Source organism: Uloborus diversus, chromosome 3, assembly GCF_026930045.1.
Source record: "Uloborus diversus isolate 005 chromosome 3, Udiv.v.3.1, whole genome shotgun sequence".
In the NCBI taxonomy this organism is placed as follows: Eukaryota; Metazoa; Arthropoda; class Arachnida; order Araneae; family Uloboridae; genus Uloborus; species Uloborus diversus.
In genome coordinates, this window is record NC_072733.1 from 101,101,381 (window position 1) to 101,113,623 (window position 12,243).

Here is a 12,243-nt window from a genome sequence, read left to right on the forward strand (position 1 = left end):
ATACTTGGATGTGTGCTCGACAAGTGCATGTGTAAGCCCAACCTCTGCTCCTTGAACCACATTAATGTGAGAGTTTTGCAACCTTAGGGATTTCTCGATTAGCAAATCCTGTTCTTTGGCCTGCGTGAAATCTTTTGGGTTATGCACTATTAATTCTGCCTTTATCTCATGCCTCACCCCGTTAATAATTTGATTTAGAAGCAGTTTGCTTTTAAAGCTGGGTGTGACTACATCCTCCCCGTCCTCTTTCTTGAAGCATTTTAAAGCCAAACTCTCTACCCGAGTTATGAAATCCTGTACCGATTCAGTAGGCGCCTGGCATGCAGATGTAAACTCGTTTAGGATATCCGCACCAGACTTATCTACACTAAAATGAGCAATTAGTTTGCTCTTTAACTCCTCATAATTGACTAAACTTAGCCACAATTCATTTGAATTTAGTACCAGCCTCACATTTATGTCAGCTTTCAATTTTACTATATTTACTAGATGTACTTCATTCCATTTGGCTAAATTTTTGAAAATATCATGCTTAGAGAAAAAATCTGATACATTCTGTTTGGTAAGATCAGGTAACAAAGCTATCAGCCCAGGATTTTGCAGTACCTGGTCATTCCCAGGAGTCTCAATTACAGCATTATTAACTTCGGTGTTATTTAAAGACATGATTCAAGAAAATTATTAAAATCAGTATGCATTAAAAAAAATATATCAAAATATGGTCACCTTCTACCACCAATTATACAAATCATTTGATGAACTCACTCACCATATCCTGGTCACACGGCACCATTTTGTTCTATTTCTTCTTCTTAGCACTTATAATTGCAAATAATACTTGCATTGTGTTATTGTAATATAAAACAGGCTCAAGAAGGTGAGGGAATTCATCAAAACATTTATTACATTACATATATCTGATGTACAAGAAGGGAGAACTCAGCTATACACTAATTTTTTTACAAATGGGAGCAACAATTTAGGACACTGAGGGAGTTCATTTTCTGAGTTAGTTCATTTCTTATTATGAATAAATTGCAGTTTCATACCTTTTAGGTGGGTTGGGTTTGAAATCAAACAGTGATGACAGTTAAACACACAAGAAGGTACCTTCTTCTATCACCAGGCATCCATAGCCATTTTTGGGCGTCCAGCACTCCACACTGTTATCAAATTGCATCAGTGTAGACATTCTTCAAAGGGCATCAGCACCTAGTTGTAGTCACTTATACACTTTCAGAATTAGCCACATGCATATTTTTCCTTTTTGGGTAGGAAACCTTGCTTCTTAGCTTTCTTTGGGGATCTCCAAAAAAAAAAACACCACACATGGGAATCCCTTTCTTCTCCACCCTCTAACCACCTTGTTGTTCTCCTTTTCTCCCCTTGTTGCCACTCCCAAAAAGTACCCCTTTCCAAAAATCTCCCCCCAGACCAACCAGTGCAGAGTTGAGTTGAAGAGAGTGGATGGGGAAAGATATGTTAGAATTTGCTACAGTCAATCCCACAAATAATATAGCAAAAGATAATTTAGTAACAATTTCCTACAGCTCAAAAATAATTAAGGTTCTAAAAGAGGTCAAATAACACTCATGTATTCAAATTTTCACCTGAATTAGTTTCATATCTAACTGTAACTGTCCAATCACTGTTTACATATAGTTGCATCCCTAAGACATACCAACAAATTTAAACAACTGAATCATGTCCTTTCTGACTCTCCTTTGCTCCAGGCTATACATATTCAGCCTATTAAGTCTGTTATCATAGTCGAAATCTGAAAGTCCCCTTACTAGTCTAGTTACCCTTATTTGAACCCCTTTCTAATACAGAAATATCTTTCTTCAGATAAGGCGACCAAAACGGAACAGCATACTCCAAATGAGGTCTTACCAGACTCCTATGTAAAAGGCAGAAGAACCTTCTTAGATTTACTTGAAATAGATCTATTGATAAACCCAACAGTTCTGGTGGCTTTGTTACTTGCAATGCTGCACTGTTGACTAAACTGGAATCCCTGATTCATTAAGGTACCTAGATCAATAACATTTTCTGCCTGACAAATAACTGAACCCTGTAAACGATAACTTGCACCTTTATTTCCATAACCCCTACGTGTAGCACTTGACATTTCCCTACATTAACTGCCATACCTCACTTATCTGCCCACTTAGTAATGTGATCTAAATCCTCTTGAAGCTGTTTTACTTGTTCTTCATTTTCTACAATCCTCATAACTCTTACATCGTCAGCAAAACAATTCATGCTTCCAGAAATATTTTCATTGATGTCATTCATAAAAATAATATTAGAGACAATCCTTAAAACTGAACCCTGAGGAACCCCGCAAAACATCACTCCATTTAGAATGATTTCCCCTCACAACTACTCTTTGTTTCCTTCCAGTCAGGCAATTTCTAACTCAAAGTAAAGTTTTCCCTCCTCTTCCTATATCAGCTAGTTTATTCAGAACAGCAACATGTGGTACCTTTTTAGAACCTTTTTGAAAATAGATATAAACAACATCCATACACTTTTTGTTATCTCTAGCCGAAACTAGTTTTTGATTTTGGTTACTTATCAAAGCATTTGTTTTGAAAAAAAATTTTTAAATAATATAAAGGTATTTTTTTGTAATGCATAATAACTGTAGTTCTCATAAATTGTTTTGCAATATGCACTCATTCTTAAGTGCTTCTTTAAATGCATAGTTTGTCATTTTATTTTTGAAAAGCTCATAGCATTTATCATTATTGAATATTTATTAATATCATGCATATATTTTTTCCCCTTTAGGTTTTAGCTGATATGGATGATAGTCTTTTAGCTCTTCTTCCACCTGAATTAGCCTCTGAAGCTCATGCCTTGAGAAGAGAACTTGAAGCAAGGCATAGACAGATTCAAGAACGTTTCTTTTCATCTCATGCTGGTACTGCCCTCTCTAGAATTCTGCGTTCTGCTGGTATGTGTGACATTTTTTACTTCAAATGGAATTTTCAACTGAAACTTGAATATTGTGTTACTTTAGTTAAGTCACATTGCTTTTTACACAAACTGATACAAAGTAGAAGTGTATGTGGTGTTAAAAGTCCAACCTCCTCGTCAGGCAATGGCATCTTTCATTCTCACCGTTATTGGACATGACAGCAACAAGTTAATGCATTTTCATGTACATATTTGTATAATATTTTAGGCCGTGTTGGTGCTCGATACACAATACACAGTCTTCCTCAACGGGGTCAATGGACATGGAATGCCTTGTCACCTAGAGGCACTTCAAGTCCATCTGGAAATCCTGCTGCAGTAAGTGGAGCATCATTGACTAGTTCAATGAGACTTAGAGGACGCTATTTATTGGACCATGAAGCTTTAGCGTGTCTGCTTGTTCTGCTATTTGTAGATGAACCACAACTAAATACTGGTAGATTGCACAGAGTTCTAAGGAACTTGTGCCACCATGGACCAACAAGAAATTGGGTTGTGAAGGTAAGTAAAAATCAACAACAGTGGCAAAACATTTTCTCTGTCCAAATCACCATTTTCGGAAAGTTTTTTTTTTGGGGGGGGGGGGGACATTGATAGTTTTCTTCATTAGCACACAATTCAATAAACAATTAATAAAAAGGATTTCAGAATCAGTTTTTTTTCTTTTATGTAAGTTGACAATTTGTTAAAATATTGAGATGCAGTTTTGTTCTGGTAAACAAATAAGATGTTCTTTGTAGAATATGCCATTCATTTTACACTCGACCGTGTCCATTTTTATGATTGTTTTATTGGAATCTTTTTTTGTTTAATATATCAGGTTTCCCATAGGCCTTTGAAAGTGCTTTATTTCAGTGACCTATTTTGATGGGCCCTTTATAGTGTTTAATTTTGAATACAAGCTCTTAGCTAGTATATGACAAGATCTTTTGTTTTTAATTTATTTCATTTACTGAAATTTAAAGATTAATTGAATAACGAAGGAAAAGTAAATAACCATTGAATATTTTCTAAAACCTTTGCTGTCTGTTCCCATTTTTTCTGTTCTTTGTTTTCTTTTTTCATACAGATCATATCTTTTTAACTGCTTAAGGAAAACTACCAGCTTTTTTTCACACTCTAGTTTCATTAAACGGTTTTTGCAATAATTACACTTGCCAGCTTTTATACTTTAGCAAGATTGCCAACTATTCCACATTTGGCAAAATTTTTCTGCAATAACAGAAAGGTGCCTAAGAAGATAGTTTGCTTCTCATTCCTCTCCCATTTTCATTAACCGAGCATTTTCAAGCAAATTGTGCCTATTTTCTGGCATTAATATTCCTTGATCTCAAAATTTTCATTTAGTCCTAAAATAATTTAGCGTTTTCAATACAAAGTTGTCTCTTTATCTTTAATGTGCCCCTTTTAAGTCCAAGTTTCTACAAAAGTTTCATTTTACGCATAAGAATTCAGCCAAAGTAAGAATGCAGGGAGGGGGGGTTGAAACATTTCTTGAATATTTAGGAAACTGCAACTATTTGTAAATCCTTGTCCTACAAAGCTATTTTACAAGCTGTTAATGGAGAGTATATATACCGTATTACCGTGCATCAACCAGCGTGCCGTGAAAAAGCTAGGTTGACAGCATGCTGGGAAATTCGAATTTTTCGACATGCCTGATAATTTGAGGTTTGTTTTGCAACAAAACAAAAGTAAATTTCCCCGTTCAGTTCCAATCAAAAAGCAATCCACTGTAAGGAAAAAAGTAAATAAATCCTGAAAGTAACCTTCTTTTAAAAAAAATGTACTGCACAAATATGTGCTTGTTGTTTATGGTAGGTCATCATTAATGGATTTAATTATATGCCAATAAAGTAACCAATTTAGAAGCAATCAATGTTACTGCGGTTTGTTCATAATTTTTTAAAATAAATTATTTTAGGTTCCTTTTAGAGAGGCAAGTTTAATTTTTATTCATTGAAAAACTATAGTAAATTCTTTAGCACTGTCTTAGGTAATTTACTGCTGAAATATTTGCATATTTTTTCATTCAGTTTTTTTTTAAATTATCCGTTATTGATTAATATTTTTCATGCTAAAATAAGAAATGGCTTTGTTAGTTAATATTTTTACAAAATAAAACTGGTCCCTTTGGATTTTAAGTTATTGAGAGTTGGCTGTATGTAGACGTGGGAAATCATCTCAGAATATGGCTTAGTTCCATAAATATTTTAATTAAATATGAAAACATTTCATTAGAGCTTCATATGGTTTTAATACACAAGACTGAACCGTTTTTGAGAAATGCTCCTCAAAACTACCATATATAGCTTCCACATCGTTTAAGATTGGCAATCCAGCATGAGGATTCAATTTTGCATTTTTGCTCTTAATATTCATTTATTATGCAGTCCTAGTTTTTTCATTTTATTTTACAGGCCTACTTTTTCCTAATTAAGTAAGAAAAGTCGTACTTTCTAGAAAATGTTCTTACTTTTCTTTCTTGAATCTTTAGAAGGCATTGAGTATCAACTTTAGTTCATGACTTGGTTGAATAAGATTACTTCTTTGGGAAAAATAATATTAAAGTAAAGTGAAGAAATCTCTTCCTTATTCTCCAAATTTAAAAGGAAACTGCTTTTTGTTAAGCTCCAGAATTTTTAGTCGAGGCAAAACCAAGGCATTAATAGAGGATGATGCTAAATTTAATCTGATAAAAATTCTGAGGTAAAAATAAATCCAAACCCCCTCCCTTGAAAATATTGTATATGCTTTCAGTTCTCTTAAATCTTTCCTAAGCAATCCAATATTGTTATAAATTGCTAGATTAAATGCCATTACCTATGTTGATGAAAATCTTAATGAAAATATAGAATCTGTGTTGACCAGAAATTTATTTCAGAGATTCTTTGTTCCTTTTCTGCACACTTTTTTATTTAATTTCAAAGGTATGAGTTCAAAATTCATTTAACGCAACCTATCTGATCTGGGGGTCTTAATAAGTCAGGATTTAAAGTCTAGCCAACAGTGCAGCATTGCTAGCAACAAAGCCAATAAGATGCTTGGGTTTATCAATAGATCTATTTCAAACAAATCTAAAGAAGTTCTTCTGCCCTTATATAGAAGTTTGGTAAGACCCCAATTGGAGTATGCTGTTCAGTTTTGGTCTCCTTATCTTAACCCATTAAGCGCCGCTATATGAACCACATTGAAATTACTTACCGTAATTTCCGGAAGAAACGCCGCATCGGCGTAATCGCCACACCCCCCAAAAAATCTATCGGGGGGAAGAAAAATGCTCAGAATCGCCGCATCACCGTAATTGCCGCAGCTAAAATTGCCGTGAACCATGTGATTATGTTATTATTAAGACACTTTAGACAATATAAAAAACTAGAAAAAGCACGCTTTTGCAACAAAATGATACAAAAAGTAGATAATAAATACGTTTTGGATGATAAGAACGTATACATATTAAACAAAAAAAAAATCGACAACCTACCTTTTTATCCATATAAGTTAATCACAACTAAGCAAAAACTGCATGAAACAGTGAAATATCGAAAGAGAACATTTATTACATATAAAGCAATCAATAAATCATAAAATAAATACAAAACTATAAATAAATATTAATCATAATCGTCAAAATCCTTCAAAGTCTGACTCTTCACTGTCAGTCACAAAAAGATAATTACAGAACAGTTCATCATCAATGTCACAATCATCTAAATCCTCATCACTTTCATCACCATCGTTTTGAACACTTGATGAGGACGAGCTTTTCTCATAAATTCCTGCCGCGGTAAACCCCGACAGGATCGCCGATACTTTAACAACATTCCAGGCATTGTTTACCCATTGGGCAACTTCCTCATATGTTGCGGAACGCATCTTCCCGCTTTTTGTGAAAGTATGGAGACCATCGCTCATCCATTTCTCCCACTGCTTTCGAATTTCACCCTTAAAAGCTTTATTCACTGAAATGTCTAGAGGTTGCAGAATTTTTGTCAACCCGCCAGGAATTATGCCTAAACTTGTTGAAAGTTTCTTGCAATGGGTTTTAACAGAGTCCATTACGTGGGAGCGCATTGAGTCCATTATTAGCAACCCCTTGGGTTGAAAAAAGGAACCTTTCCGGCGCTGATACACTCTTTCAAGCCACCGATGCATGACGTCTTCGCACATCCACCCTTTCTCATTTGCGCAGATCTCTACGCCGGAAGGGAAATTCCCTTTTGGAAGAGTTTTCCGCTTGAAGATAAGGAGCGGCTTTAACTTATCGCCGTTAGCCGCACAAGCCAAGACGCACATGAAGGCGGTTTTCTCGTGGCCTGTAGTCGTGATGGACACGGTTTGAACCCCTGTTTGATCCACAGTCTTATTGGGTGGACAGTCGAAGCTAAGGGGTACTTCGTCCATATTAAACACTTGTGAGGGAAGAAGTTGATTTCCCTCAATTTTTTCCCGCACGTACCTCAAGAAAGTTTCTTTCTTCACTTCCCAATCGCTTGGCAGCTTTTGTCCCACAGTAGTTTTAGCACGAACTGAAATTTTTTTCCGTTTCATAAATTGATAACACCAGCAAGGTCCGCCAACAAAATTTTCGATGTTCATCTCGCGAGCTAAGACCTTCGCGTGTAATCGTATCTTAATTGTAGAGACGGGCAATCCATCTTCCCGTTGCCTCATGATCCATTTTTCCAGTGCAGGCCACTTGACAGTACCGGTTCTTTTCGCCCTTTTTAATTTGGGCATGCTCTCCAAATCTTTTTTCTCCGCTCGCCACCGACGAACGCACCGCTCGTCAACTTCGAATTCTCGTGCGGTAGCTCTGTTTCCGATAACTACCGCTCGGAAAACAACACTATGGCGCTTGGGAGCCATAATTTAAGCGAAAGCAAGAGCAAGAAAATATAGAAAGAATAAGCACGTTGCACGTGTCGCAATTGCGGAAATAACTATGCCTAGACAAGTTCAACAAATTTCCGCAGTGTTGCCAGATTCTTCATAACAAAAATTCCAGAAAATTAGCGCAAGGCATATACAACGTCGTGCGTTAAATAATTTAAAAATAATAAACGGCTCGCTTTGAACAGTTTTTTAGTATAAAAAAATACTTAAGATCATTTGTTTCTAAACTGGTAATAGAAAAAGATCTTCAAATTTTGCAAAATATCCGGTCAAAGTAGCAGTTAAGAAATTTTAGATGGCCAGCTTGTTTGGCGAGGATGGCAAGATGCCAAGTTCAGGGAAACGTTGAGATCCGTGTTTTTCGTCCTTGAACGACGGAATCGTGCTTGCGTTAGCGATTTAGAAATGGGAGGGAAGAATGGCTGAATGATAAACTGAAACTGAGCGGCGTGAATAAAAAATGTTAATCACAATCGCCGCATTCGCAGAAACGCCGCACTTCAAAAAATTTAACTTTTAAACACGTAAGCGCCGCGCCGCGTCTACCGGAAATTACGGTAAGTTTTCATGTGTTTTGATATTCAATACACATCTCTAATCATATGTAGCTGAAATTTCGCAAAAATATTTATTAGGTTAGGAGATATGGTATGGTCCCAAAATGGGAGAATTGGCGTTTAATGGGGACAACATACATATCCCTGCCACTATGTTGATACTTGAATAATTTCTGGCTAAATCCAATTAGAAAGCCCTAAAATCGTTTTTATGTAATTAATATGGCTAGGTATTGGTACTTTATGTACATATTTTACATATTCAAGCTTTAAAATGTAAAACTTTTAAGTTTTCATGACACCCAAAGCTATACATTTTGGGCCCCCTTGCAACAAAAGCCGTGGAGGCCAGCAGTAGAGGCTAGCAGTGTATATTTGCAACATTAATAAGTATTAGTATGCTAGTTATTTTCAATTTCTTGAGCCGTTGGGGCCCTTAAGAACGTCTCCCCCCCCCCTATGCCCTTACATCACTCCGCGTCTGGTTTTCATTCGTGTTGAATTCCTTTTTCTTATACATTTTTGTACAAAATGGAACTTTTCCCACACATTTTACTACCTTTTAGCAAAAAGCCTTAGGATTTTCATACACAAAAAGAGAAGAGGTAGCTTTTTTCTATTAATCATGTAGGGGGATCGAGCAATGGTAAATGACAAGGACATGGAGCACTATATAAAATGTATCTTATAAAATGGAACTAAGATATTTTTGGGCTCCCTGATGGTGTAATTGTGTTATTATAGGTAAGGGTTTTTTTGCAGTTAAAATTTCGGTTGCTTCACAACATGTTTGATGACATGATTTATTCATTATCATAATGTTTTTAGAGATAAATGTCTAGCATGCTTCGCATTGAGGAATTATCAAAGGTCATAGTTTCTCCGATTTCATCCAACAAATTACGATAAATGGTAAAAATATAAAGTGAGACAGTTATCGCATTATATCTGATCTAAACGATTTCGATTAAAGTTTTTTTTCTCAACTATCTGAAAAGAATTTGGCGATTCACAAACAAGTGATCCTGCACTCATCTTCTTGTTTTAAGCTAAAATATATTTTAATAGTGTTTGAAGCTCGTAGCAAAGTCAAAAATTCTTACTACATTTTTGATTTCAAAAAAAAAAGTGAAGAAATTTCTCTATTGAAATTCAACCTCCCTAATTGAAGGGGGAGCGCCCTCAAGGGGGAGGGGAGCATGGAGCTGACTGAGCTATAAAATTATTTTATGGTGGGGGGAGGAATAGTTTTAAAGGGAATTTGAACTTCTTTTACGGAAATCTCTTTCGTGATCTGTAGAAATTCAGAGAGATGCGTCATCCTCCTTAGGGAGTATTGGCACCCCTGTTTCTCCAGAACTTTCTTCTAAACGAATGAAATGTTACTTGTTTTGATAAAAGCACCTGCTCTTGACCTTGAACAATAAAAGAGTGTTTACAATGAGAAACTACAAAAGGGGCTGTGACTTCAACAGGAAAAAAAGGGAGAGTTCATTCATGCAAAATGGGTGAAGACGATTTCTACTGGGCTTGACGTGCTCTGCTAATCAGAACACGCCAAGTCTCCCATTTTGGGACTTCAGTAAATAAAGTCCTCTAAAACTACTTTAAATTATTTTTCTTGGGCCCTGTTTGCTGTGATTTGAAAAAAGGTCTATTGAACTTCATATTCCATGTTCCTAATTTCCTGCATTTGCATTTATTATTTTTAGGGAATTTTTTCCCCATGTAATGCAAAAACAAGAATTTTTTGCAAAATTTGAAAATTTTTCAAAAAAGAATTTACATTCCAAACCTTTTTGAAAAAATTACCAGTGAAGTTTGGTTCTCTATCATTCATTTTTAAAAATTTCAAAATGATATCTTAATTACTTGATGAAGAAAAAAATCTTAATTGAAGGTTCCTAAAATGGGAGACTTGGCGCTTAATGGGTTAAGAAAGACATTAATGTATTGGAAAGGGTTCAAAGGCGAGCTACAAGGCTAATAAATGGACTTTCTCACTTAGACTATGATTCCAGGCTTAGAAGGTTAAAAATGTACAGTCTTGAGCAAAGAAGAGACCGAGGGGACAAGATTCAGTTGTTTAAATTTATTAAAATGAAAGATGTTACGGGGCTGAAGTTTAGCACTGAAAACAGGACAAGGGGTCATTGTTTTAAGCTATTTAAATCTAAGGCTAACATGGATATTAGGAAAAATTATTATTTTAGCAGGGTAGTGGAACCTTGGAACAGCTTACCGGAAGAGGTGGTAATGAGCAAAGGAGTAGACAGTTTTAAGAGGGCCATCGATCTTCACTGGGGATTGTAAATTGACTAGGAAACCAGTCTAGCTGGGCCCAGAGCCTGTTGCTGGTCGTCACTTTTGTATTGTATTTGTATTTTTTTTTTCTTCCAGAAAGAAGGAAAATAATTTAGTTAATAAATTATGAAAAATCTGTATCATTTCAGAGACAAGAAAAATAAGTGCTGGAAAAATTAAAATATTTTGTCTACATCAACTGAAAATAGTGTAAGGGAAATTGGGAAATGTTAGTCCGCTTTTTTACTTTTCATTTTTTATTTTGTCAAAAAATGTAATGAAATTTGATTTTCTATCATGAGTTTCATTAAATGTTTTTCATCATCCCAGATTCTTTTGAAAGTGTTCAATTCATTAACTTTAACATTTTTTAACAGAACTTTTTGAAGTGGAATAATGTGCTTGGAGTGCATTATTCAGGTATCAAAGTCTTCCTATATTTCTTATAAATCCTATGTTTTTCAAAAAAGGTCAAAAACCGTCCTATATTTCCTATCAATCCTATATTTAAAAAAAAAAATCTTATATTTTTGGTACCCCGACTGAACTTTTTCTTGATTTCTCTGCTTCATGCGCAGATCAACAAGCGTCCGCCGCCATTGGACGCTTGCCGATCACATGTTCATTAATGCGTTGTAAGCGTGACTTAGTGGGTGTGATTTGCGCAGTAAGAGTGCCTACGCTCCTTTTTTCCCCACTGCAAATGAGGATTTCCTTTTTTCCTACGGCGCTTTGGGGTCACAAGCTGATCAGAAGCCAAGTATGGGGTTTGCTCTCGCTTTACTGTTGTGAGGTGACGTCAGAGAAACTGGTCCAGCAGATCCATGGAAAATGAATTGCCCTCTCTATTATTGTTGCTGTTGAAAGATTATTTTTTCCAACGAGCTCTGTGGCAACTTTTGCATCGCCAATGTTTTCCTTCATTCCACATATTCGAAGAGTATTTGTAACATAAATATAATGACATTCGGCATCATCGCTGTTTTGCTCAGCTTAAGCATGTGTCTCTACTTTAAAATTGTTATTGTTCTTTTATTTTATTCTACTTTTGTTGTTATTAAGTTTTTGTTTTTCTGAAATAATTATTTACTGAAACATCAATATGCTGCAGCGTCTTACTCGCTTTCGCGAGGATTGGTTGGACATGCGAGATAACAATGGAGCAACAGTTAACGAATGTTGCACCAAAGGAAAAGATGAATATTCTGCCTACAGTTCTCTTTGCAAAGTTTCTTTAAAAATCGGAAACAGTGGAAAAGTTCAGATATTGCAGCATTCCGGTACCACAAATCACAAAAAATTATATATTGCCAGAAAGGACACTTCCCAAGCACATTTTGTATTTTCTGAGGGCAAAGGCATGAGCTTAAATTGTGGAGTATCTACATCTTCTGCAACACCATGGACTCTCAATCCTGAAGATTTAGTGTACAAATCTGAGATTATTTGGATACTCCATGCAGTTCTCAATAATTATTCTTTTGTGTCTCACAATGCAATT

At 35.6% G+C, this 12,243-nt stretch overlaps 1 protein-coding gene across 1 annotated transcript in view; it reads left to right on the forward strand.

The window, feature by feature from the left end:
• LOC129218399 (E3 ubiquitin-protein ligase HUWE1-like) overlaps positions 1 to 12,243 on the forward strand; it is a 736,974-nt gene that overhangs the window by 621,879 nt on the left and 102,852 nt on the right. Inside the window, exons 71-72 of the mRNA XM_054852650.1 lie at positions 2,797 to 2,962; positions 3,194 to 3,486. Of these exons, the coding sequence (XP_054708625.1) occupies positions 2,797 to 2,962; positions 3,194 to 3,486 (459 nt within the window). The remainder of the gene's footprint in view (positions 1 to 2,796; positions 2,963 to 3,193; positions 3,487 to 12,243) is intronic.